Source organism: Hyla sarda, chromosome 5, assembly GCF_029499605.1.
Source record: "Hyla sarda isolate aHylSar1 chromosome 5, aHylSar1.hap1, whole genome shotgun sequence".
NCBI lineage: Eukaryota > Metazoa > Chordata > Amphibia > Anura > Hylidae > Hyla > Hyla sarda.
The window spans coordinates 383,282,443-383,307,605 of NC_079193.1; the positions used below are offsets into that span (position 1 = coordinate 383,282,443).

Here is a 25,163-nt window from a genome sequence, read left to right on the forward strand (position 1 = left end):
CCCTCGTGACGTCACTGCCCGCACACTCAATACAAGTCTATGGGAGGGGGCGTGCTGGTCGTCACGCCCCCTGCCATAGACCTGAATTAAGGGGACGGGCCGTGATGTCAGGAGGGGCGGGCCGTGATGTCAGGAGGGGCGGAGCCGTGATGTCAGGAGGGGCGGAGCCGTGACGTCATACTGCTCAGTCCCCTGTATCGCCCGTCATTACGCGCAGAGTGAACTCGCTCTGTGCAGTAATGATAGCTCAGTGCCGATCCCGGGGCTCCTCAGCAGGGGAACCGCCGCGATATGACATCTTATCCCCTATCCTTTGGATAGGGGATAAGATGTCTAGGGGTGGAGTACCCCTTGAAGCATCACTGTTCTGCCAGAATACCTGGATTGTTGGGCTGTATACATTGTGTCACCTGTATCTGTACAGGATGTTGTTGTGTCCATGTTGCTCCCGTCTGTGTTTCTTTGGGGTTGGTGTTTTTTTTAGACTGGGAACGCCTCTCTGTGTTATGTATTGTTTGGATGGATAAATCCTATGGTTTTGCATTGATACTTAGCTTTGGTCTAGAGTTTGTATTAGGTGCACTTCTGTGGTAGATGTAGACAGTGACATATGGCTATCCCTCAAAAATGATGTGATAATGGAGACATTGGCCAGTATATCCTTATATGAAGGACATACCTGAGCCCGCACACCAACACCAACGTTTCTCAAATGGCGCGGGACCTAACAAAAAACCTACCTGTGCTGTATGGGCGAAACCAGGGGCAATTACAGCGTCATTAGGTCCGGCTCACAGCCTGCTCCCAGTTACCTCCAGTGTGGCCAGGCACATACAATGGGAGGAGGGAGGAAGACTATGAGCCCCACCCAAGTTGGCTGATATGTTACCGGCCTCACAGGTGGACCTTAATGCTGCCTATAATAGTGATTAAGGAGCATTAAAGGGGTACTCCAGTGGAAAACTTTTTTTTTTTAATCAACTGGTGCCAGAAAGTTAAACATATCTGTAAATTATAGAAGGAGTGAGAAGGAAGGATGCACTCACCACTTCGCTGCCGGTAAAAAATGCTTTATTCGGACATAACTTCAGAGCGTGGAGGACAGGAGGTGCAAGATGCCAAACACGGGCAGGTAACAGCCGTTTCACCCGCATGCGCGGGTGAAACGGCTGTTACCTGCCCGTGTTTGGCGTCCTGTACCCCCTGTCTTCCACGCTCTGAAGTTATGTCCGAATAAAGCACTTATTTACCGGCAGCGAAGTGGTGAGTGCATCCTTCCTTCTCTCTCCTTCTACAATATTGTACTGCGATTTGTGCATTACCTGGGGATAGCACCACCACATAACCGGTTTATTGGCCTCCGTTCACACTGCAGCTACACCCAATACATAAGGGACTTAAAAAGTGATTGCACGGGAAGTATCCTGTAGTGGTGCCGAACTACTCTGTCTCTACATAGATGATATTTGTAATTTACTTCTATTAAAAAATCTTAATCCTTCCAGGATTTTTTAGGGGCTGTATACTACAGAGGAAATGCTTTAATTTTTGGATTTCTCTTCTGTCACAGCCACAGTGCTCTCTGCTGATCTCTGCTGTCCATTTTAGGAACTGTCCAGAGCAGCATATGTTTGCTATGAGGATTTTTTTCCTGCTCTGGACAGTTCCTAAAATAGACAGCAGAGGTCAGCAGAGAGCACTGTGCTCGAGACAGAAGAGAAATCCAAAAATTAAAGCATTTCCTCTGTAGTATACATCCCCTAAAAACTACTGGAAGGATTAAGATTGTTTTTATTAGAAGTAATTTACAAATATGTTTAACTTTCTGGCACCAGTTGATTTAAAAAAAAAATAAAAAAATTCTACGGGAGTACCCCTTTAACCCCTTAAGGACCAGGCCATTTTACACCTTAGGACCAGAGCGTTTTTTGAACATCTGACAACTGTCACTTTAAACATTAATAACTCTGGAATGCTTTTAGTTATCATTCTGATTCCGAGATTGTTTTTTCGTGACATATTCTACTTTAACATAGTGGTAAAATTTTGTGGTAACTTGCATCCTTTCTTGGTGAAAAATCCCAAAATTTGATGAAAAAAATGAAAATTTTGCATTTTTCTAACTTTGAAGCTCTCTGCTTGTAAGGAAAATGGATATTCAAAAAAAAAAAAATTTGGGATCACATATACAATATGTCTACTTTATGTTTGCATCATAAAATTTATGAGTTTTTACTTTTGGAGACACCAGAGGCTTCAAAGTTCAGCAGCAATTTTCCAATTTTTCACAACATTTTCAAACTCACTATTTTTCAGGGACCAGTTCAGGTTTGAAGTGGATTTGAAGGGTCTTCATATTAGAAATACCCCATAAAATACCCCATTATAAAAACTACACCCCCCAAAGTATTCAAAATGACATTCAGTCAGCGTTTTAACCCTTTAGGTGTTTCACAGGAATAGCACCAAAGTGAAGGAGAAAATTCACAATCTTCATTTTTTACACTCGCATGTTCTTGTAAACCCAATTTTTTTTATTTTTACAAGGGGTAAAAGGAGAAAATTTATACTTATATTTGTAGCCCAATTTCTCTCGAGTAAGCACATACCTCATATGTCTATGTAAATTGTTTGGCGGGCGCAGTAGAGGGCTCAGAAGCGAAGGAGCGACAAGGGGATTTTGGAGAGTACGTTTATCTGAAATGGTTTTTGGGGGGCATGTTGCATTTAGGAAGCCCCTATGGAACAGAACAGCAAAAAAAAAAAAACACATGGCATACCATTTTGGAAACTAGACCCCTTGACAAGGAATAAAGTGAGCCTTAATACCCCACAGGTGTTTTACGACTTTTGCATATGTAAAAAAAAAAAAAAATGTTTTAACTAAAACGTGTGTTTCCCCCCAAATTTCACATTTTTGCAAGGGTTAATAGCAGAAAAGACCCCCCAATAAGTTGACCTGAAGCGCACTGCGGGTGAACTACAATGCTCAGAAGAGAAGGAGTCATATTTGGCTTTTTGAGAGCAAATATTGCTCGGGGGGCATGTCGCATTATGGAAGCCCCTATGGTGCCAGGACAGCAACAACAAAAAAACACATGGCATACCAATGTGGAAACTAGACCCCTTGGGGGACGTAACAAGGGGTAAAGTGAACCTTAATACCCCACAGGGGTTTCACCACTTTGGCATATGTAAAAAAAAATATAATTTCACTAAAATGTGTGTTTCCCCCCAAATTTAAAATGTTTGCAAGGGTTAATAGCAGAAAAGACCCCCCAAAATTTGTAACCCCATCTCTTCTGAGTATGAACGTACCCCATAAGTGGACGTCAAGTGCACTGCAGGGGCGCCACAATGCTCAGAAGAGAAGGAGTCACATTTGCAAACTTTGCTGAAATGGGGGGGGACATGTCGCATTAAGGAAGCCCCTATGGTGCCAGGACAGCAAAATAACCCCCACATGGCATACCATTTTGGAAACTAGACCCCTTGAGGAATGTAACAAGGGGTACAGTGAGCATTTACCCCCCACTGGTGTCTGTCAGATCTTTGGAACAGTGGGCTGTACAAAATGTTTAATTTGCACAGCCCACTGTTCCAAAGATCTGTCAGACACCAGTGGGGTGTAAATTCTCACTGCACCCCTCATTACATTCCGTGAGGGGTGTAGTTTCCGAAATGGGGTCACATGTGGGGTTTTGTTTTTTATGCGTTTGTCAAAACCGCTGTAACAATCAGCCACCCCTGTGCAAATCACCTCAAATGTACATGGTGCGCTCTCCCTTCTGGGCCTTGTTGTGCGCCCCCAGAGCACTTTGCGCCCACATATGGAGGGCCTACATGGCCCCCCTCGGCGTTTGCCCATGATCACTGCTGAAGGATTTCAGCAGGCATCCGCTTCCGATCTCTGCCCGGCGCGCGGCAGAGACCGGAGAAACACCAGGACGTTCTGGAACGTCCTTGGTCCTTAAAGCCCAGGGTGCGGGGACGTTCCAGAACGTCCTAGGTCCTTAAGGGGTTAAATGTGGAGTTTACACAACTCCAAGTATAAGATCTAAACAACAAAGACGTGGTCTCAAATGGCTGGAGGGGCTCAACCCCACACGCAGTTGTGCATTTATACTGGGGGAGCAGATCCTGCCCTTGTGGTCTGTGGCTAAGGGCGATCCCCAGCATAAAATGCATATAATGGGGGATGCCTGCAGCGGACTACAAGTGCCACAATGGCCTCCTACACCAGAAAAACAGTGTGGATCTGTAACATATAGGGTAATACAATAATACAGGAATTTATTGCCCAGCCACACTGGAGGTAACTGGGAGCGGGCTGTCACACTGGAGGTATCTGGGAGCGGGCTGTCACACTGGAGGTAACTGGGAACGGGCTGTCACACTGGAGGTAACTGGGAACGGGCTGTCACGCTGGAGGTAACTGGGAGCGGGCTGTCACGCTGGAGGTAACTGGGAGCGGGCTGTCACGCTGGAGGTAACTGGGAGCGGGCTGTCACACTGGAGGTAACTGGGAGCGGGCTGTCACGCTGGAGGTAATTGGGAGCGGGCTGTCACACTGGAGGTAACTGGGAGCGGGCTGCCACACTGGAGGTAACTGTGAGCGGGCTGTCACACTGGAGGTAACTGGGAGCGGGCTGTCACACTGGAGGTAACTGGGAGCGGGCTGTCACGCTGGAGGTAACTGGGAGGAGGCTGTCACTCTGGAGGTAACTGGGAGCGGGCTGTCACGCTGGAGGTAACTGGGAGCGGGCTGTCACGCTGGAGGTAACTGGGAGCGGGCTGTCACGCTGGAGGTAACTGGGAGCGGGCTGTCACGCTGGAGGTAACTGGGAGCGGGCTGTCACACTGGAGGTAACTGGGAGCGGGCTGTCACACTGGAGGTAACTGGGAGCGGGCTGTCACACTGGAGGTAACTGGGAGCGGGCTGTCACACTGGAGGTAACTGGGAGCGAGCTGTCACACTGGAGGTATCTGGGAGCGAGCTGTCACACTGGAGGTATCTGGGAGTGGGCTGTCACACTGGAGGTAACTGGGAGCGGGCTGTCACACTGGAGGTAACTGGGAGGAGGCTGTCACACTGGAGGTAACTGGGAGCGGGCTGTCACGCTGGAGGTAACTGGGAGCGGGCTGTCACTCTGGAGGTAACGGAGTGGGCTGTCACGCTGGAGGTAACGGAGTGGGCTGTCACGCTGGAGGTAACTGGGAGCGGGCTGTCACACTGGAGGTAACTGGGAGGAAGCTGTCATACTGGAGGTAACTGGGAGCGGGCTGTCACGCTGGAGGTAACTGGGAGCGGGCTGTCACGCTGGAGGTAACTGGGAGCACCTGTCACACTGGAGGTAACTGGGAGCGGGCTGTCACACTGCAGGTAACTGGGAGCGGGCTGTCACACTGGAGGTAACTGGGAGCGGGCTGTCACACTGGAGGTAACTGTGAGCGGGCTGTCACACTGGAGGTAACTGGGAGCGGGCTGTCACGCTGGAGGTAACTGGGAGCGGGCTGTCACTCTGGAGGTAACTGGGAGCGGGCTGTCACACTGGAGGTAACTGGGAGCGGGCTGTCACGCTGGAGGTAACTGGGAGCGGGCTGTCACTCTGGAGGTAACTGGGAGCGGGCTGTCACTCTGGAGGTAACTGGGAGCGGGCTGTCACGCTGGAGGTAACTGGGAGTGGGCTGTCACGCTGGAGGTAACTGGGAGCGGGCTGTCACACTGGAGGTAACTGGGAGGAAGCTGTCATACTGGAGGTAACTGGGAGCGGGCTGTCACGCTGGAGGTAACTGGGAGCGGGCTGTCACGCTGGAGGTAACTGGGAGCGGGCTGTCACACTGGAGGTAACTGGGAGCGGGCTGTCACACTGGAGGTAACTGGGAGCAGGCTGTCACACTGGAGGTAACTGGGAGCGGGCTGTCACACTGGAGGTAACTGGGAGCGGGCTGTCACACTGGAGGTAACTGGGAGCGGGCTGTCACACTGGAGGTAACTGGGAGCGGGCTGTCACACTGGAGGTAACTGGGAGCGGGCTGTCACACTGGAGGTAACTGGGAGCGGGCTGTCACACTGGAGGTAACTGGGAGCGGGCTGTCACACTGGAGGTAACTGGGAGCGGGCTGTCACGCTGGAGGTAACTGGGAGCGGGCTGTCACGCTGGAGGTAACTGGGAGCGGGCTGTCACACTGGAGGTAACTGGGAGCGGGCTGTCACACTGGAGGTAACTGGGAGCGGGCTGTCACACTGGAGGTAACTGGGAGCGGGCTGTCACACTGGAGGTAACTGGGAGCGGGCTGTCACACTGGAGGTAACTGGGAGCGGGCTGTCACACTGGAGGTAACTGGGAGCGGGCTGTCACACTGGAGGTAACTGGGAGCGGGCTGTCACACTGGAGGTAACTGGGAGCGGGCTGTCACACTGGAGGTAACTGGGAGTGGGCTGTCACACTGGAGGTAACTGGGAGCGGGCTGTCACACTGGAGGTAACTGGGAGCGGGCTGTCACACTGGAGGTAACTGGGAGCGGGCTGTCACACTGGAGGTAACTGGGAGCGGGCTGTCACACTGGAAGTAACTGGGAGCGGGCTGTCACACTATAAAAGCACAACTGCATTCGGGGTTGAGCACCTCCAGCCATTTGAGACCACGTCTTTGTTGTTTAGAGTTTGTATTAGTTTGAGGGTCTGGTCTTGGGCCCACATTAGTTTGGGAGTCTATTGTGGAGTCCTATTAGTTTTGGGTTCTGTATTAGTTTGGGAGACTAGTCTCAAGTCTTCAGTAGTTTAGGGGTCTATATTAGTTTAGGGGTCTGGTCTGGGGTCTATATTAGTTTAGGGGTCTGGTCTGGGGTCTATATTAGTTTAGGGGTCTAGTCTGGGGTCTATATTAGTTTAGGGGTCTGGTCTGGGGTCTATATTAGTTTAGGGGTCTGGTCTGGGGTCTATATTAGTTTAGGGGTCTGGGGTCTATAATAGTTTAGAAGACTGGTCTGGAGTCTATATTAGTTTAGGGGTCTGATCTTAGGGTCTATATTAGTTTAGGGGTCTGATCTTAGGGTCTGTATTAGTTTAGGGGTCTGGTCTGGAGTCTATATTAGTTTAGGGGTCTGGTCTGGGGTCTATATTAGTTTAGAAGACTGGTCTGGAGTCTATATTAGTTTAGGAGGTCTGGCCTAGGGTCTATATTAATGGGGTACTCCGGTAGAAAACATTTTTGTTTTTTAAATCAACTGCTGTCAGAAAGTTAAACTAATTTGTAAATTACTTCTAGATAAAAATCTTAATCCTTCCAGTACTTATCAGCTGATGTATAATATAGAGGAAGTTGTGTAGTTCATTCCAGTCTGACCACAGTGCTCTCTGCTGACACCTCTGTCTGTGTCAGGAACTGTCCAGAGCAGGATATGTTTACTATGGGGATTTGCTCCTCCTACTCTGGACAGTTCCTGACACGGACAGAGGTGTCAGCAGAGGGCACTGTGGTCAGACTGGAAAGAACTACACAACTTCCTGTGGGGCATACAGAAGCTGATAAGTACTGGAAGGATAAAGATTTTTAAATAGAAGTAAGTTTAACTTTCTGGCACCAGTTCATTTAAAAAGAAAAATTTTTTTTTTTCCAGCGGAGTGCACCTTTAAGGGGCTTGGTCTGGGGGTCTATATTAATTTATAGGGTGTATTCTGGGGTCTGTACTAGTTTAGGCATCTGGTCTGCGTCTGTATTAGTTTAAGGGTCAGCCTGGGGTCTATATTAAGGGGCTTGGTCTGGGGTCTATATTAGTTTATAGGGTGTTTTCTGGGGTTTGTATTAGTTTAGGCGTCTGGTCTGGGGTCTGTATTAGTTTAGGGGTCTGGTCTAGGGTCTATATTAGTTTAAGGGTCAGCCTGGGGTCTATATTAAGGGGCTTGGTCTGGGGTCTATATTAGTTTATAGGGTGTTTTCTGGGGTCTGTATTAGTTTAGGGGTCTGGTTTGCAGTCTGTATAGTTTGGGGGTCTGGTCTAGGGTCTATATTAGTTTAGGGGTCTGGTCTGGGGTCTGTATTAGTTTAGGGGTCTGTTCTGCAGTCTGTATTAGTTTAGGGGTTTGTCTGCAGTCTGTATAGTTTGGGGGTTTGTCTGGAGTCTGTATCAGTTTAGAGTCTTGTCAGTGCTTTGTATTCATTTTTGGGTTTTATGGAAAAGTGATGTGTCCTATCTATGATTCAGATTACGTAGGTTGGGTTCATGATTGGGGTACATATAGCGTTTGGGGTCACGTCTTGTACAGATAATTGGGGTACATATAGCGTTCACCCCTTCTCTGGATCTCCCTGACGTCAGCAACACTGAACTTACATCCAGATATTGTGTGGTTAGTGGAATGGCGCCACCTAATGGGAATAATTCACTTTTTCCCTAACGTCTCCGTTCAGCAGCACAATATGGGGTATTCACACCCCTGTGCGCTGACGGGACCTAGGAATTTTAAAACCAATTAAGAGCCCCCTCCCCTCTAGCCCATATATCGGGCTCACTTACATACAGCAGCAGAGTTTTTCTTGGTCCCGCTGTGCGTCGCATGGGCTCCTGCGTCCCCCGCGTAGCATTGTTGCAGGGGGTGGGCGGTTCTCTGCACTGCTCTCACGTGGGAAATAAACTGGAAGTAAACACTGTGCTTCTTCCGGTTTACTTTTTAGCTATTTTTCGTGCTGTTTAACTTATAATAGCGCAATTTTTTTTTCTATCTCCTTTTCTTATTATATTAGCTCTCTGCATTTTTGCTTCTAATCTAAAAAAAATCAAATTTTTTTCTTGCCTCCTCTTGACACTTGGGTCAGGTGATTTTGGAGGGGGCGGGGCTTGTGTATGGCGGGAATTTCAAGCCTATTTAAGCCCTGCCATTACTTCCTCTCTCCCTCTGCTGTCAGACACTTGTGTCAGCTGGACGGAGAGATTCCTTGCAGATTTTCTTGCAGATCTGAGAGGTTAAAGGGGTTATCCAGGAAAAAACTTTTTTATATATATCAACTGGCTCCAGAAAGTTAAGCAGATTTGTAAATTACTTCCATTAAAACATCTTAATCCTTTCAGTACTTATGAGCTTCTGAAGTTAAGGTTGTTCTTTTCTGTGTAAGTGCTCTCTGATGACACGTGTCTTGGGAAACGCCCAGTTTAGAAGCAAATCCCCCATAGCAAACCTCTTCTAAACTGGGCGTTTCCCGAGACACGTGTCATCAGAGAGCACTTAGACAGAAAAGAACAACCTTAACTACAGAAGCTCATAAGTACTGAAAGGATTAAGATTATTTAATAGAAGTAATTTACAAATCTGTTTAACTTTCTGGAGCCAGATGATATATAAAAAAAAGTTTTTTCCTGGAATACTCCTTTAATTAGATTTTCTCTGCCTTTTCTAGCTAAAGCATGTATGCCTTATATTGTAGCTTCTTCTAAGGCATTTCTTTAGATTCTTAAATATACTTGATAATGGAATTTTTTCCTTTTTTATTTTTTAGTTGCCATGGATTCATCTGGCAATGCTGGAAATGTGACAACCCAATTCCGGACGATTACCCTTATGCTGAGTGCAGTATCTGTAAACCCAATCCTATGGATACTGACGAACCCACTGTCAGGGACGTAGTGATTTGGGTTCAGGACTCTTTTAAGAAGCTAGAGGACAAATTAGCCTTGTCCGCATCCAGTCCTAAGTAATCCAGAAGAGATGTGGCTCCATCTCTAGGCAAGGATTATACTGTACTTGACGTGGTGTATCCTTCAACTGACTCTGAAGAGGAGAGATTCTCAACTCAGAGTCTGTTTCCAATTGAAAGGATCCAAAAATTGATAAAATTGGTGCAGACTGAAGGTCTGCCTGATGACGGAGAGACCCCTTCTACTTCCAAGGGTCCGGGGGTCTTCTCTTTTGATGAGACCAAAAGGTCCCTTATGAAAAGAGAATTTAAAAACCCTGAGAAGGCTCCAGTTATAGCCAAGAGGTTCCGTACTTTGTTCCCTTTCTCTGAAGAGGAGACCTCCTCCTGGGTTTAGCCACCCAAGGTAGACTTTGCGGTCTAAAAGGACCATTCGTTACGCTGAGGATGGGTCGAACTTGAAAGATCCCATGGATAGACGCATGGAACTTACTTTAAAAAGAGCCTATTCTACGGGGTCTAATCTGGTGGCAGCTGACACTCATGAAGTCTCAAGAGGATTAAATAGATGACTATCTCAAGCCCAAGATGATATTGACTCTGGAGTCAAAAGAGACGATATCTTGGATAGCTTCAGGAAAGTCAACCTAGCCATAGATTTTTTGGTTGATTCAGCTGCACAACAAATTACCCTTGCCTCTAGAGCTATGGCCCTCTCTACTGCTGCCCGTATGGCTTTGTGGATACGCCCTTGGGGGGCAGACAATTCTTCCAAATTTCAACTTTGCAATCTTGATTTTGTCCCAGGAAAGTTATTTGGCCCTCAGTTAGATGAGATTATGGAGGGTATGGCTGACCGAAAGGGGAAAGTCTTACCCCTTGCAAGACCCGCACAAAGGATCTCCAGTAGAGAATACTCACCTCCCAGATCCAGAGTTACAGAGGGAGAGGCTCTAGAGGTCAGAGAAGAGGTGCTGGTTCCTCTAGAGAGGGAAACAAGAAACCTGACTTTTGATGTTTTGCGTCTTCCTGTGGGGGGCCGTCTTCATTTTTTTTCTTCCTGCCTGGGAACGTTTAATACAGGACAAGTTTGTCCTATCAATAATTTCAGACGGGTATTTGCCTCTTCTCCATCAGTGCCCTGGAGAAAGGTTCATTTTTTCTCCCCAGTTGAGTTCTCCAAAGAGAGAGATACTGGAGGAGTCCATTCTGGAACTTCTTGCCCTAAGGGCAGTAGAACCAGTTTCCCCTTCCGAAGTAGGAAGAGGAGTGTACTCTCCCGTCTTTTTAGTTCCCAAACCTTCAGGCAAAAATCGGTTGATAATAATAGATCTCGGATATCTAAACCAGTTTATTGTCGGGAAGAAATTCAGAATGGAGACTATCCTCACAGTGAAGACAATACTTCAGCAGGGGGATTTTCTAGCATCCTTCCACATCCCCATTCACAGGTCTTTTCGGAAGTTTTTAAGGATTGCAGTGTGGGTTCAGGGAACCCTGTTGCATCTACAGTTTCGAGTCCTACCCTTCGGGATCTCGACAGCCCCCTTCATTTTTACGAAGGTAGTCTCCGCCATGATGGCAGTGCTTCACTTAAGGGGAATAAAAGTTGTCCCTTACCTGGACGATTGGCTGCCATTAGCAGAGTCCAGAGAATTATTGATAGAGCATATTCAGATAACTCTCAGACGTCTTCACGATCTAGGCTGGGTAGTAAATCAAGAAAAACCTTGTCTTCACCCATCCACAAGGGGATCTTTTCTTGGATTCAGAATCAACACGGATCAGATGATGCTTTATCTGTCATTAGAGAGAAAAGTTTGTCTAATAGCTGCTGTGAAACATTTACTCAGACTTCACCAGATATCGATAAGAACCTTAATGAGGGTCCTAGGGCTGATGTCCTCTTCTATAGAGCCAGCCTAGACAGGAAGGTAAGTCTGTCAGCGTCAGTTTGAGGCTCCCTAACTTGGTGGACAGGCCTACAGGATGGCGAGCACTTAGAGGAGCCGAACTGGATCATACTTACCACCGACCCCTCAGGCACCGGATGGGGAGCCCATATGCTTCAGGAAACAGTTCAGGGAACTTGGAAGCAGGCAGAAAGGATGATGTCATCCAATGCAAGGGAACTGAGATCCATTTATTTGGCTTTCCTATACTTTTCCCCTCTCCTCAGGGAGAAGCCAGTAAAAATCAGAACCGACAACATAGTGTTGGTATATTACATCAACAAGCAAGGGGGCACCAGATCAGGAACCCTACTAAGAGAAGTAGACAAGATCATCACGGATATCTGCAGTTCACATCAGGGGGACACACAATGTTCTTGCGGACTGCATATCCAGGGACACCACACTACCAGGGGAATGGTCACTAAACCCGTCAGTTTTTCTCCAACTAACCAGAATGTGGGGAGTACCAGAGGTGGACATGATGGCCACAAAAGTCAACGCAAAACTCAAGACTTTTTGCTCCCTATATCCGGAGGACAATCCGTCAGTAGTGGATGCCATGACCATTCCCTGGACATACCATCTAGTGTATGTGTTTCCCCCTGTACCAATGATTCCCAGGGTATTGAGAAAGATCAAGAAGGATCAAGTATCAGTAATTGCAATAATGCCATTCTGGCCCAAGAGATCCTGGTTTGCCCTACTCATGTCTATGAGTCGAGGGAGTCATTGGACGCTTCCTCTCAGATCTGGTGACACAAGGAACACGGTTCTGTCACAGCCTCAGATCATACAATCTGACAGGTTGACTGCTCCCTATTAAGAGACAGGGGCTATTCTGGAAGAGTATTGGACACTCAAGGAGTGAAGCTACCAACAGGTCTTACGCCAGAATTAGAAAAATATTTCAGACCTGGTCCTTGTCTAAGGGCATTAATCCTGCTAACCCTTCCAATCCTGAGATCCTGGATTTCCTTCAGGATGGCTTCGATAAAGGACTTTCACTCAGTACATTAAAGGTGCAGATTTCGGCTCTATCTGCGGTTCTTCATAGGAGACTTCTTTTTGTACCAGAATTCAAATCTATTATTAGGGCGGTGTCTCGTCTCAGACCCAGAATTACTAGACCAGTTGCTCCCTGGGATCTTCCTTTGGTTTTAAAGAAGTCGTCTCTTCATCCGTTTGAACCCATCCAGGACGTTGATCCAAAATTGCTTTCCTTGAAGACAGTATTAGCCATCACTTTTCTACCAAAACGTCCATCCTTCCAGGACACCAACCAGGTGATTGCGTTACCTACTCTTCCAGAAAATACCGACCAACTTCTAAAAAATTTAGAAAGAAAGTTTTTCTAACCCGGTTATCAATACTGCCAAGCATTGAGACCCTCCCTATGGGGTACTCTCCTTGCTATATCCCCATATTGTGCTGCTGAACGGAGACGCTAGGGAAGATATGATTTGATTGATAATATGTTTTCCCTTAGTCTCCTTCAGCAGCACAAGACCCCCCCCCCCCCCATCCTTTTTTTTTCCATTTTCTATATAATTTCTCTGCTGCTGTATGTAAGTGAGCCCGATATATGAGCTAGAGGGGAGGGGGCTCTTAATTGTTTTTACTATTAAAATTCCTAGGTCCCGTCGGCGCACAGGGGCGTGTAACGCTCCCCATATTGTGCTGCTGAAGGAGACTAAGGGAAAACATCTTATCGATCAAATCCTATCATCGTGTACATCAGCGCACTGCCAAGTGTAAACTCATCCTTAGGAAGTCATGGCACCCCAACATGGCGCCGCTGCTCTCCGGTCACAGAATGGATCTTGTAATAATTATTATTTTCAGGAAATGAATAACAACGAGCTTCACTTCAGTGAGAAATGGTTCCACGGGAAACTGGGCGGCGGGCGCGATGGGCGCCATATTGCCGAGAAGCTACTACATGAATACTGCACAGAGACGGGAGGAAAGGATGGAACGTTCCTAGTACGTGAGAGCGAGACCTTCGTGGGCGACTACACCCTGTCATTCTGGTGAGACGTCCCGGTATATAGAGTGTATTCATTCACTGACAGCAAGCATATGACAACGCAGCACAGATTCTATAGAACATTATACATCACAGTGTCCTAAGATTGACTCTGTTCTTCTCTGTCCCCCTTTATCTCTGTCAGGCGTTCCAACCGCGTCCAGCATTGCCGCATTCACTCCAGGCAGGAGGCCGGCACCACCAAATTCTACCTGACCGACAACCTGGTGTTTGACAGTCTGTACGGCCTGATCTGCCATTACCGCGAGGTGCCGCTGCGCTGCAATGAGTTCGAGATGCGGCTGACGGATCCGGTGCCCCAACCCAACGCTCATGAGAGCAAAGAGTAAGTGGGCACCCCGGCCCCACTGTCATGTAAGGTGTAGAGATACTGTATCTAAGCCTATTGTCTGATACTCTCTACTACAGTGTTTTGGTGTAGAGATAATGTATCTAAGCCTATTGTGTCATACTCTCTCCTAATGTGTTTAGGTGTAAAGATACTGTATCTAAGCCTATTGTGTGATACTCTCTACTACAGTGTTTAGGTGTAGAGATACTGTATCTAAGCCTATTGTGTGATACTCTCTACTACAGTGTTTAGGTGTAGTGATACTGTCTGCTGAGCTGCTGTATCTAAGCCTATTGTGTGATACTCTCTACTAATGTGTTTAGGTGTAGAGATACTGTATCTAAGCCTATTGTGTGATACTCTCTACTACAGTGTTTAGGTGTAGTGATACTGTCTGCTGAGCTGCTGTATCTAAGCCTATTGTGTGATACTACTTCAGTGTTTGGGTGTAGTGATACTGTCTGCTGAGCTGCTGTATCTAAGCCTATTGTTTGAAACTCTCTACTACAGTGTTTAGGTGTAGTGATACTGTCTGCTGAGCTGCTGTATCTAAGCCTATTGTTTGAAACTCTCTACTACAGTGTTTAGGTGTAGTGATACTTTCTGCTGAGCTGCTGTATCTAAATCTATTGTGTGATACTCTCTACTACAGTGTTTAGATGTAGTGATACTGTCTGCTGAGCTGCTGTATCTAAGCCTATTGTGTGATACTACTTCAGTGTTTGGGTGTAGTGATACTGTCTGGTGAGCTGCTGTATCTAAGCCTATTGTGTGATACTACTTCAGTGTTCAGATGTAGTGATACTGTCTGGTGAGCTGCTGTATCTAAATCTATTGTGTGATACTCTCTACTACAGTGTTTAGATGTAGTGATACTGTCTGCTGAGCTGCTGTATCTAAGCCTATTGTGTGATACTACTTCAGTGTTTGGGTGTAGTGATACTGTCTGCCGAGCTGCTGTATCTAAGCCTATTGTGTGGAACTCTCTTCTACAGTGTTTAGGTGTAGTGATACTGTCTGCTGAGCTGCTGTATCTAAGCCTATTGTGTGATACTGTCTACTACAGTGTTTAGGTGTAGTGATACTGTCTGCCGAGCTGCTGTATCTAAGCCTATTGTGTGATACTGTCTACTACAGTGTTTAGGTGTAGTGATACTGTCTGCCGAGCTGCTGTATCTAAGCCTATTGTGTGGTACTCTCTTCTACAGTGTTTAGGTGTAGTGATACTGTCTGCTGAGCTGCTGTATCTAAGCCTATTGTGTGATACTGTCTACTACAGTGTTTAGGTGTAGTGATACTGTCTGCCGAGCTGCTGTATCTAAGCCTATTGTGTGATACTGTCTACTACAGTGTTTAGGTGTAGTGATACTGTCTGCCGAGCTGCTGTATCTAAGCCTATTGTGTGGTACTCTCTACTACAGTGTTTTGGTGTAGTGATACTGTCTGGTGAGATGCTGTATCTAAGCCTATTGTGTGATACTGTCTACAGTGTTTAGGTGTGGTGATACTGTCTGCTGTATCTAAGCCTATTGTGTGATACTCTCTTCTACCGTGTTTAGGTGTAGTGATACTGTCTGGTGAGATGCTGTATCTAAGCCTATTGTGTGATACTGTCTACAGTGTTTAGGTGTGGTGATACTGTCTGCTGTATCTAAGCCTATTGTGTGATACTCTCTTCTACAGTGTTTAGGTGTAGTGATACTGTCTGCTGAGCTGCTGTATCTAAGCCTATTGTGTGATACTACTTTAGTGTTTGGGTATAGTGATACTGTCTGCTGAGCTGCTGTATCTAAGCCTATTGTGTGATACTACTTCAGTGTTTAGGTGTAGTGATACTGTCTGCTGAGCTGCTGTATCTAAGCCTATTGTGTGATACTACTTCAGTGTTTGGGTGTAGTGATACTGTCTGCTGAGCTGCTGTATCTAAGCCTATTGTGTGATACTACTTCATTGTTTGGGTGTAGTGATACTGTCTGGTGAGCTGCTGTATCTAAGCCTATTGTGTGATACTACTTCAGTGTTCAGATGTAGTGATACTGTCTGCCGAGCTGCTGTATCTAAGCCTATTGTGTGATACTACTTCAGTGTTTGGGTGTAGTGATACTGTCTGCTGAGCTGCTGTATCTAAGCCTATTGTGTGATACTCTCTACTACAGTGTTTAGGTGTGGTGATACTGTCTGCTGAGCTGCTGTATCTAAGCCTATTGTGTGATACTGTCTACTACAGTGTTTAGATGTAGTAATACTGTCTGCTGAGCTGCTGTATCTGAGCCTATTGTGTGATACTCTCTACTACAGTGTTTAGATGTAGTGATACTGTCTGGTGAGCTGCTGTATCTAAATCTATTGTGTGATACTCTCTACTTCAGTGTTTAGATGTAGTGATACTGTCTGCTGAGCTGCTGTATCTAAGCCTATTGTGTGATACTACTTCAGTGTTTGGGTGTAGTGATACTGTCTGCCGAGCTGCTGTATCTAAGCCTATTGTGTGGTACTCTCTTCTACAGTGTTTAGATGTAGTGATACTGTCTGCTGAGCTGCTGTATCTAAGCCTATTGTGTGATACTACTTCAGTGTTTGGGTATAGTGATACTGTCTGCCGAGCTGCTGTATCTAAGCCTATTGTGTGATACTGTCTACTACAGTGTTTAGGTGTGGTGATACTGTCTGCTGAGCTGCTGTATCTAAGCCTATTGTGTGATACTGTCTACTACAGTGTTTAGGTGTAGTGATACTGTCTGCCGAGCTGCTGTATCTAAGCCTATTGTGTGATACTGTCTACTACAGTGTTTAGGTGTAGTGATACTGTCTGCCGAGCTGCTGTATCTAAGCCTATTGTGTGGTACTCTCTTCTACAGTGTTTAGGTGTAGTGATACTGTCTGCTGAGCTGCTGTATCTAAGCCTATTGTGTGATACTGTCTACTACAGTGTTTAGGTGTAGTGATACTGTCTGCCGAGCTGCTGTATCTAAGCCTATTGTGTGGTACTCTCTACTACAGTGTTTTGGTGTAGTGATACTGTCTGCCGAGCTGCTGTATCTAAGCCTATTGTGTGATACTACTTCAGTGTTTGGGTGTAGTGATACTGTCTGCTGAGCTGCTGTATCTAAGCCTATTGTGTGATACTACTTCAGTGTTTGGGTGTAGTGATACTGTCTGCTGAGCTGCTGTATCTAAGCCTATTGTGTGATACTACTTCAGTGTTTGGGTGTAGTGATACTGTCTGCTGAGCTACTGTATCTAAGCCTATTGTGTGGTACTCTCTTCTACAGTGTTTAGGTGTAGTGATACTGTCTGCTGAGCTGCTGTATCTAAGCCTATTGTGTGATACTACTTTAGTGTTTGGGTGTAGTGATACTGTCTGCTGAGCTGCTGTATCTAAGCCTATTGTGTGATACTACTTCAGTGTTTGGGTGTAGTGATACTGTCTGCTGAGCTACTGTATCTAAGCCTATTGTGTGGTACTCTCTTCTACAGTGTTTAGGTGTAGTGATACTGTCTGCTGAGCTGCTGTATCTAAGCCTATTGTGTGATACTACTTTAGTGTTTGGGTGTAGTGATACTGTCTGCTGAGCTGCTGTATCTAAGCCTATTGTGTGATACTACTTCAGTGTTTGGGTGTAGTGATACTGTCTGCTGAGCTACTGTATCTAAGCCTATTGTGTGGTACTCTCTTCTACAGTGTTTAGGTGTAGTGATACTGTCTGCTGAGCTGCTGTATCTAAGCCTATTGTGTGATACTACTTTAGTGTTTGGGTGTAGTGATACTGTCTGCTGAGCTGCTGTATCTAAGCCTATTGTGTGATACTACTTCAGTGTTTGGGTGTAGTGATACTGTCTGCTGAGCTGCTGTATCTAAGCCTATTGTGTGATACTACTTTAGTGTTTGGGTGTAGTGATACTGTCTGCTGAGCTGCTGTATCTAAGCCTATTGTGTGATACTACTTCAGTGTTTGGGTGTAGTGATACTGTCTGCTGAGCTGCTGTATCTAAGCCTATTGTGTGATACTACTTCAGTGTTTGGGTGTAGTGATACTGTCTGGTGAGATGCTGTATCTAAGCCTATTGTGTTGTACTCTCTTCTACAGTGTTTAGGTGTAGTGATACTGTCTGCTGAGCTGCTGTATCTAAGCCTATTGTGTGATACTACTTTAGTGTTTGGATGTAGTGATACTGTCTGCTGAGCTGCTGTATCTAAGCCTATTGTGTGATACTACTTCAGTGTTTGGGTGTAGTGATACTGTCTGCTGAGCTGCTGTATCTAAGCCTATTGTGTGATACTACTTCAGTGTTTGGGTGTAGTGATACTGTCTGCCGAGCTGCTGTATCTAAGCCTATTGTGTGATACTACTTCAGTGTTTGGGTGTGGTGATACTGTCTGCCGAGCTGCTGTATCTAAGCCTATTGTGTGATACTACTTCAGTGTTTGGGTGTAGTGATACTGTCTGCCGAGCTGCTGTATCTAAGCCTATTGTGTGATACTACTTCAGTGTTTGGGTGTAGTGATACTGTCTGCCGAGCTGCTGTATCTAAGCCTATTGTGTGATACTACTTCAGTGTTTGGGTGTGGTGATACTGTCTGCTGAGCTGCTGTATCTAAGCCTATTGTGTGATACTACTTCAGTGTTTGGGTATAGTGATACTGTCTGCTGAGCTGCTGTATCTAAGCCTATTGTGTGATACTACTTCAGTGTTTGGGTATAGTGATACTGTCTGCTGAGCTGCTGTATCTAAGCCTATTGTGTGATACTACTTCAGTGTTTGGGTGTAGTGATACTGTCTGCTGAGCTACTGTATCTAAGCCTATTGTGTTGTACTCTCTTCTACAGTGTTTAGGTGTAGTGATACTGTCTGCTGAGCTGCTGTATCTAAGCCTATTGTGTGATACTACTTTAGTGTTTGGATGTAGTGATACTGTCTGCTGAGCTGCTGTATCTAAGCCTATTGTGTGATACTACTTCAGTGTTTGGGTGTAGTGATACTGTCTGCTGAGCTGCTGTATCTAAGCCTATTGTGTGATACTACTTCAGTGTTTGGGTGTAGTGATACTGTCTGCTGATCTGCTGTATCTAAGCCTATTGTGTGATACTACTTCAGTGTTTGGGTATAGTGATACTGTCTGCTGAGCTGCTGTATCTAAGCCTATTGTGTGATACTACTTCAGTGTTTGGGTGTAGTGATACTGTCCTGACAACCTTTGACTCATGCTGGGAGTTGTAGTTTTGGGACAGCTGGAGGAACTACCTCACTGGACCACAAGGAAACATTTAAAGGTCCCTATGTCAGCCATGACAGTGGTGATCTAAAGAGTTAATAGTCAGCTGCAAGGATCACCACATGCTGTGGCCCTCAGGTACTGAAATCCTCTGGGGGCCGCTGGGTATGGCGTGGGCACGAGTCAGGAGCCCGCCCCATACACCCTGAGCGCCGCCATATTAAAATCAGAGGGGGTTGTCAGCCCGGCTCTGCTTGACCGAAGGGTTAAATGCATGAAGACTCCACCTGCCGGCGCCCGATCTGCGTATCCCGGCATCGGGTGATAGGATTTTCACATCCCTGTACTTTTAGTTGAGCTGTCAATTTAAGGGGTACTCCGGGGGAAATGATTATTATTATTTTTTTTTTTAATCAACTGCTGCCAGAAAGTGAAACAGATTTGTAAATGACTTCTATTGAAAAATCTTTACCCTTCCAGTACTTATTAGCAGCTGTATGCTACAGAGGAAATTCTTTTCTTTTTGAATTTCTTTTTTTTTTCTTGTCCACAGTGCTCTCTGCTGACACCTCTGTCCATGTCAGGAACTGTCCAGAGCAGGAGAAAATCCCCATAACAAACCTTTCCTGCTCTGGACAGTTCCTGATATGGACAGAGGTGTCAGCAGAGAGCACTGTGGACAACACAAAAAAGAAAATCAAAAAGAAAAGAATTTCCTCTGTAGCATACAGCTGCTAAAAAGTACTGGAAGGGTAAAGATTTTTTAATAGAAGTCATTTACAAATCTGTTTCACTTTCTGACACCAGTTGGTAAAAAAAAAAATAAAAAAGAAAGAAACGTTTTCATGTGTGATAGTCTCTGCTGTGTCATGTATCTAATTCTATTATGTGTGATACTTTTGGTTGAGCTGTGTATCTAATCCTATAATGTGTGATACTGTCTGCTGTGTCATGTATCTAATTCTATTATGTGTGATACTTTCGGTAGAGCTGTGTATCTAATCCTATAATGTGTGATACTGTCTGCTGTGTCATGTATCTAATTCAATTATGTGTGATACTTTTGGTTGAGCTGTGTATCTAATCCTATAATGTGTGATACTGTCTGCTGTGTCATTTATCTAATTCTATTACGTGTTATCCTTTCGGTAGAGCTGTGTATCTAATCCTATAATGTGTGATACTGTCTGCTGTCATGTATCTAATTCTATTACATGTGATACTTTCAGTTGAGCTGTGTATCCAATCCTATAATGTGTGAAAGTCTCTGCTGTGTCATGTATCTAATTCTATTACGTGTGATACTTTTGGTTGAGCTGTGTATCTAATCCTATAATGTGTGATACTGTCTGCTGTGTCATGTATCTAATTCTATTACGTGTTATCCTTTCGGTAGAGCTGTGTATCTAAGCCTATAATGTGTGATACTGTCTGCTGTCATGTATCTAATTCTATTACATGTGATACTTTTGGTTGAGCTGTGTATCTAATCCTATAATGTGTTATACTGTCTGCTGTGTCATGTATCTAATTCTATGATGTGTGATACTTTCGGTAGAGCTGTGTATCTAATTCTATAATGTGTGATTTTGTCTGCTGTGTTATGTATCTAATTCTATTACGTGTGATCCTTTCGGTAGAGCTGTGTATCTAATCCTATAATGTGTGATACTGTCTGCTGTCATGTATCTAATTCTATTACGTGTGATCCTTTCAGTTGAGCTGTGTATCCAATCCTATAATGTGTGATACTGTCTGATAAGCACATAGTATCTAAGCCATTCCTATCTGCTGAGCCATGTATCTAATCTTCTTATCTTTGCAGGTGGTACCATGCCAGCCTCACCCGTCTGCAGGCAGAGCACATGCTGATGAGGGTGCCTAGAGATGGCGCCTTTCTGGTGCGGAAGCGAAGTGAACCAAACTCCTACGCCATCTCCTTCAGGTGAGACGAGGGGGCACAGATCCGCCATCATGAATAAGTCCTTCTCCGCCGATGGTGACCCCTGGAGATGTGGTTGCCCCCTTGTTATGCCTACAGGGCGGGACCATTACTCAGATACGTATTTTCTCCAAACCGGCGGTCACTAGATCAGTAAAAAAAAACGTTTGTCCGTTCTGACGCCCCCCCAATCCTCCCCCCAAAGATAAGGGGTGGGCCTTAAAGGGGCACACCAGTGGGAGCAACATTTTTTTCAAATTAACTGGTGCCAGAAAATTATACAAGTTTGTAAATTTCTTCTATATAAAATTTTTTAATTCTTCCAGTACTTATCAGCTGCACAGGAAGTTGTGTAGTTCTTTCCAGTCTGACCACAGTGCTCTCTGCTGACACCTCTGTCCGTGTCAGGAACTGTGCAGAGCAGGAGAGGTTTGCTATGGGGATTGGCTCTTACTCATGGACAGTTCCTGACATGGACAGAGGTGTCAGCAGAGAGCACTGTGGTCAGACTGGAAAGAACCACACAACTTCCTGTGGAGTGTACAGAAGCTGATAAGTATTGGAAGGATTAATATTTTTATGTAGAAGTCATTTACAAATCTGTTTAACTTTCTGGCACCAGGTGATTTGAAAAGATCCCCCCCCCCCCCCCCCCCCCCAGAGTTCCCCTTTAAGGTAATGTTTCCCAACCAGTGCGCCTCCAGCTGTTGCAAAACTACAACTCCCAGCATGCCCGGACAGCCAAAGGCTGTCCGGACATGCTGGGAGTTGTAGTTTTGCAAAAGCTGAAGGTACACTGGTTAGAAAACCCTGACTTGGGAGACAACATGAATAGGGGACATTATCCCTGATGAAGAGTGCAACCCAATTCAAAACTATTCTGTATAATTTTCTGGCACCAGTTCATTTGAAAACATTTTCTTCCCTCCGGAGTAACCCTTTAAAATCTGTAAAAACTGTTTGTCCATGCTGACTGCCCCCCTCCCCCATTCCTCCCCCCAGAGATAAGGGGTGGGTCTTACCCTAGAGCAGTGTTTCCCAACCAGAGTGCCTCCAGCTGTTGCAAAACTACAACTCCCAGCATGCCCGAACAGCCAAAGGCTGTAGTTTTGCAACAGCTGGAGGCACCCTGGTTGGGAAACACTGCCCTAGAGTTTAGCACCGACCTCAGTTCTTCACCCCCTCACGTCCTCTGCCCATCTTCAATGAATAACTTCTGAGTCTCCTCCTGTGCTGCCCCTCTCCCCTGGATCTCTCTTCCTTAGTCAGACTAACCATCTAACATACATTATAAAAAGAGAAGGTGAAGTCCAGAGGAGGCCTCTTCTATGGTGTTTTTTATTTTTATTTTATCTAAGAGCCGAGGAACGTGCTCTCGAATCACCCAAAGTGCGTGAAAAAGTGGAAAACGCGTCACGATAAGAAAAGAGTGCACAAAGGATGCGGTCTATCACAAGCCCTTCTCAGAAAGGAGAGAGGTCCCCAACAAACCTTACTCTTACAATATACCACACAGGTTTCCTACGCTATGCACCGTACCACATGCTACACTGATACTACACTTGATGGTATTGAAAGAGCTTTATTCATCAATCACTCGTCATTACAAATGGTATAATAAATTACAATCACACAAAGCATGACGGTACAATATACCGCACAGGTTCCCTACACTATACACCGTACCACATGCTACACTGATACTACACTTGATGGTATTGAAAGAGCTTTATTAATCAATCAGTCGTCATTACAAGTCGTACAATAATTTACAATCACACTTAGCATGATGGTACAATATACCACACAGGTTCCCTATGCTGTACACCGTACCACATGCTACACTGATACTACACTTTATGGTATTGAAAGAGCTTTATTCATCAATCAGTCGTCATTACAAGTGGTACAATAATTTACAATCACACAAAGCATGACAGTACAATATACCGCACAGGTTCCCTACACTATACACCGTACCACATGCTACACTGATACTACACTTGATGGTATTGAAAGAGCTTTATTCATCAATCAGTCGTCATTACAAGTCGTACAATAAATTACAATCACACAAAGCATGACGGTACAATATACCGCAAAGGTTCCCTATGCTGTACACCGTACCACATGCTACACTGATACTACACTTGATGGTATTGAAAGCTTTATTCATCAATCAGTCGTCATTACAAGTTGTACAATAATTTACAATCACACAAAGCATGACGGTACAATATACAGAACAGGTTCCCCCACGCTGTACACCGTACCACATGCTACACTGATACTACACTTGATGGCATTGACAGAGCTTTATTCATCAATCAGTCGTCATTACAAGTCGTACAATAAATTACAATCACACAAAGCATGAAAGTACAATATACCGCACAGGTTCCCTACACTATACACCGTACCACATGCTACACTGATACTAAACTTGATGGTATTGAAAGAGCTTTATTCATCAATCAGTCGTCATTACAAGTCGTACAATAAATTACAGTCACACTGAGCATGATGGTACAATATACCGCACAGGTTCCCTATGCTGTACACTGTACCACATGCTACACTGATACTACACTTGATGGTATTGAAAGCTTTATTAATCAATCAGTCGTCATTACAAGTCGTACAATAATTTACAATCACACAAAGCATGACGGTACAATATACAGCACAGGTTCCCTATGCTGTACACCGTACCACATGCTACACTGATACATTTCATGGTATTTGTGGAGATATGGCGGCTCACCAGCTCACACCCTCCCCTCATCCCATGGGTGGTTAAACTTGTCAGGGTCTCCAATAACACCAAGGAAGATTGAGGAGACCACCCTGGGGTTCACATCTGGAGCAGAATGTGGTACCCGCTAATGCCCAGAGCTAAATTTCTTACCCTTTTCTTCTCCGCTAGAGCTGAAGGGAAGATCAAGCACTGTCGCATACAGCAGGAGGGGCGCCTCTTTATGCTGGGGAGCTCTGCAGAATTCGAGAGCCTCGTAGACCTGGTCAGCTACTACGAGAAGCACCCGCTCTACCGTAAGATGAAGCTGCGCTACCCCATCAATGAGGAGGCGTTGGAGAAGATGGGAACGGCGGTGAGTGACCAATTACTGCCCCCTGCCTGATTATGTAGGTAGTGCCCCACTTATTGGGGGTCGCCTGGTCACTGGACCTCTGATAAGCAGATTGGAGCCTCAGTACAACCAATCCATGTTCTGACAGTAGCAGAGTGGACAATATGTAAATGGTCGTAACAAAACAGAAAATAACTTTTGTATAGAAGTAATTAACAAATCTGTTTAACTTTCTGGCATGAGTTGATTTGAAAAGATCCCCCCTAGAGTTCCCCTTTAAGGCAGTGATTCCCAACCAATGTGCCTTCAGCTGTTGCAAAACTACAACTGCCAGCATGCCCGGACAGCCGTTGGCTGTCCGGGCATGCTGGGAGTTGTAGTTTTGCAACAGCTGAAGGCACAATGGTTAGCAAACCCTGACTTAGGAAACAACATGAATAGGGGACATTATCCCTGATGAAGAGTGCAACCCAATTCGAAAAAAGACCATACGCTCATATTGTTACATACTGTCATGTCGTGTATTTCTGCACATGCGGTCATATCATTTATTCGATGCATATGATTATATGGTTGTTCTGTGCACACGCTCCTATAATTTGTTCTATGCATACGGTAGTTGTTCGGTGCATATGTTCTTAGTTTGTTCTGGGTATATATGACACGGCCCTCCTGCTTATAGGAAGGGCGTGTCACATGTATGTTGCTCTCTGTGCACTTGTAGTGTTTGTGCAGTGTATGCGCTTGTAGCGTTGGTGCTGCATGTGCACTGGTAGTACTGTACATGCGCTCATAGCATTTATACTGTACATACGCTCATAGCATTTATACTGTACATACGCTCACAGCATTTATACTGTACATACGCTCACAGCATTTATACTGTACATACGCTCGTAGCATTTATACTGTACATACGCTTGTAGCATTTATACTGTTCATACGCTCA

At 45.3% G+C, this 25,163-nt stretch overlaps 2 protein-coding genes across 4 annotated transcripts in view; both read left to right on the forward strand.

Moving 5' to 3' along the window:
* LOC130274495 (1-phosphatidylinositol 4,5-bisphosphate phosphodiesterase gamma-1-like) overlaps positions 1–25,163 on the forward strand; it is a 166,953-nt gene that overhangs the window by 122,694 nt on the left and 19,096 nt on the right. For all 3 annotated transcript variants that reach the window (XM_056522901.1, XM_056522900.1, XM_056522902.1), the window contains 4 exons: positions 13,433–13,620; positions 13,762–13,962; positions 21,009–21,128; positions 24,052–24,235. In XM_056522901.1, the coding sequence (XP_056378876.1) occupies positions 13,433–13,620; positions 13,762–13,962; positions 21,009–21,128; positions 24,052–24,235 (693 nt within the window). The remainder of the gene's footprint in view (positions 1–13,432; positions 13,621–13,761; positions 13,963–21,008; positions 21,129–24,051; positions 24,236–25,163) is intronic.
* LOC130274496 (uncharacterized) lies at positions 1,120–13,059 on the forward strand. The gene is made up of 2 exons (XM_056522903.1): positions 1,120–1,132; positions 9,498–13,059. The coding sequence occupies exon 2, from the start codon at positions 10,343–10,345 to the stop codon at positions 11,591–11,593; it is 1,251 nt and encodes a 416-aa protein (XP_056378878.1). The 5' UTR covers positions 1,120–1,132; positions 9,498–10,342; the 3' UTR covers positions 11,594–13,059.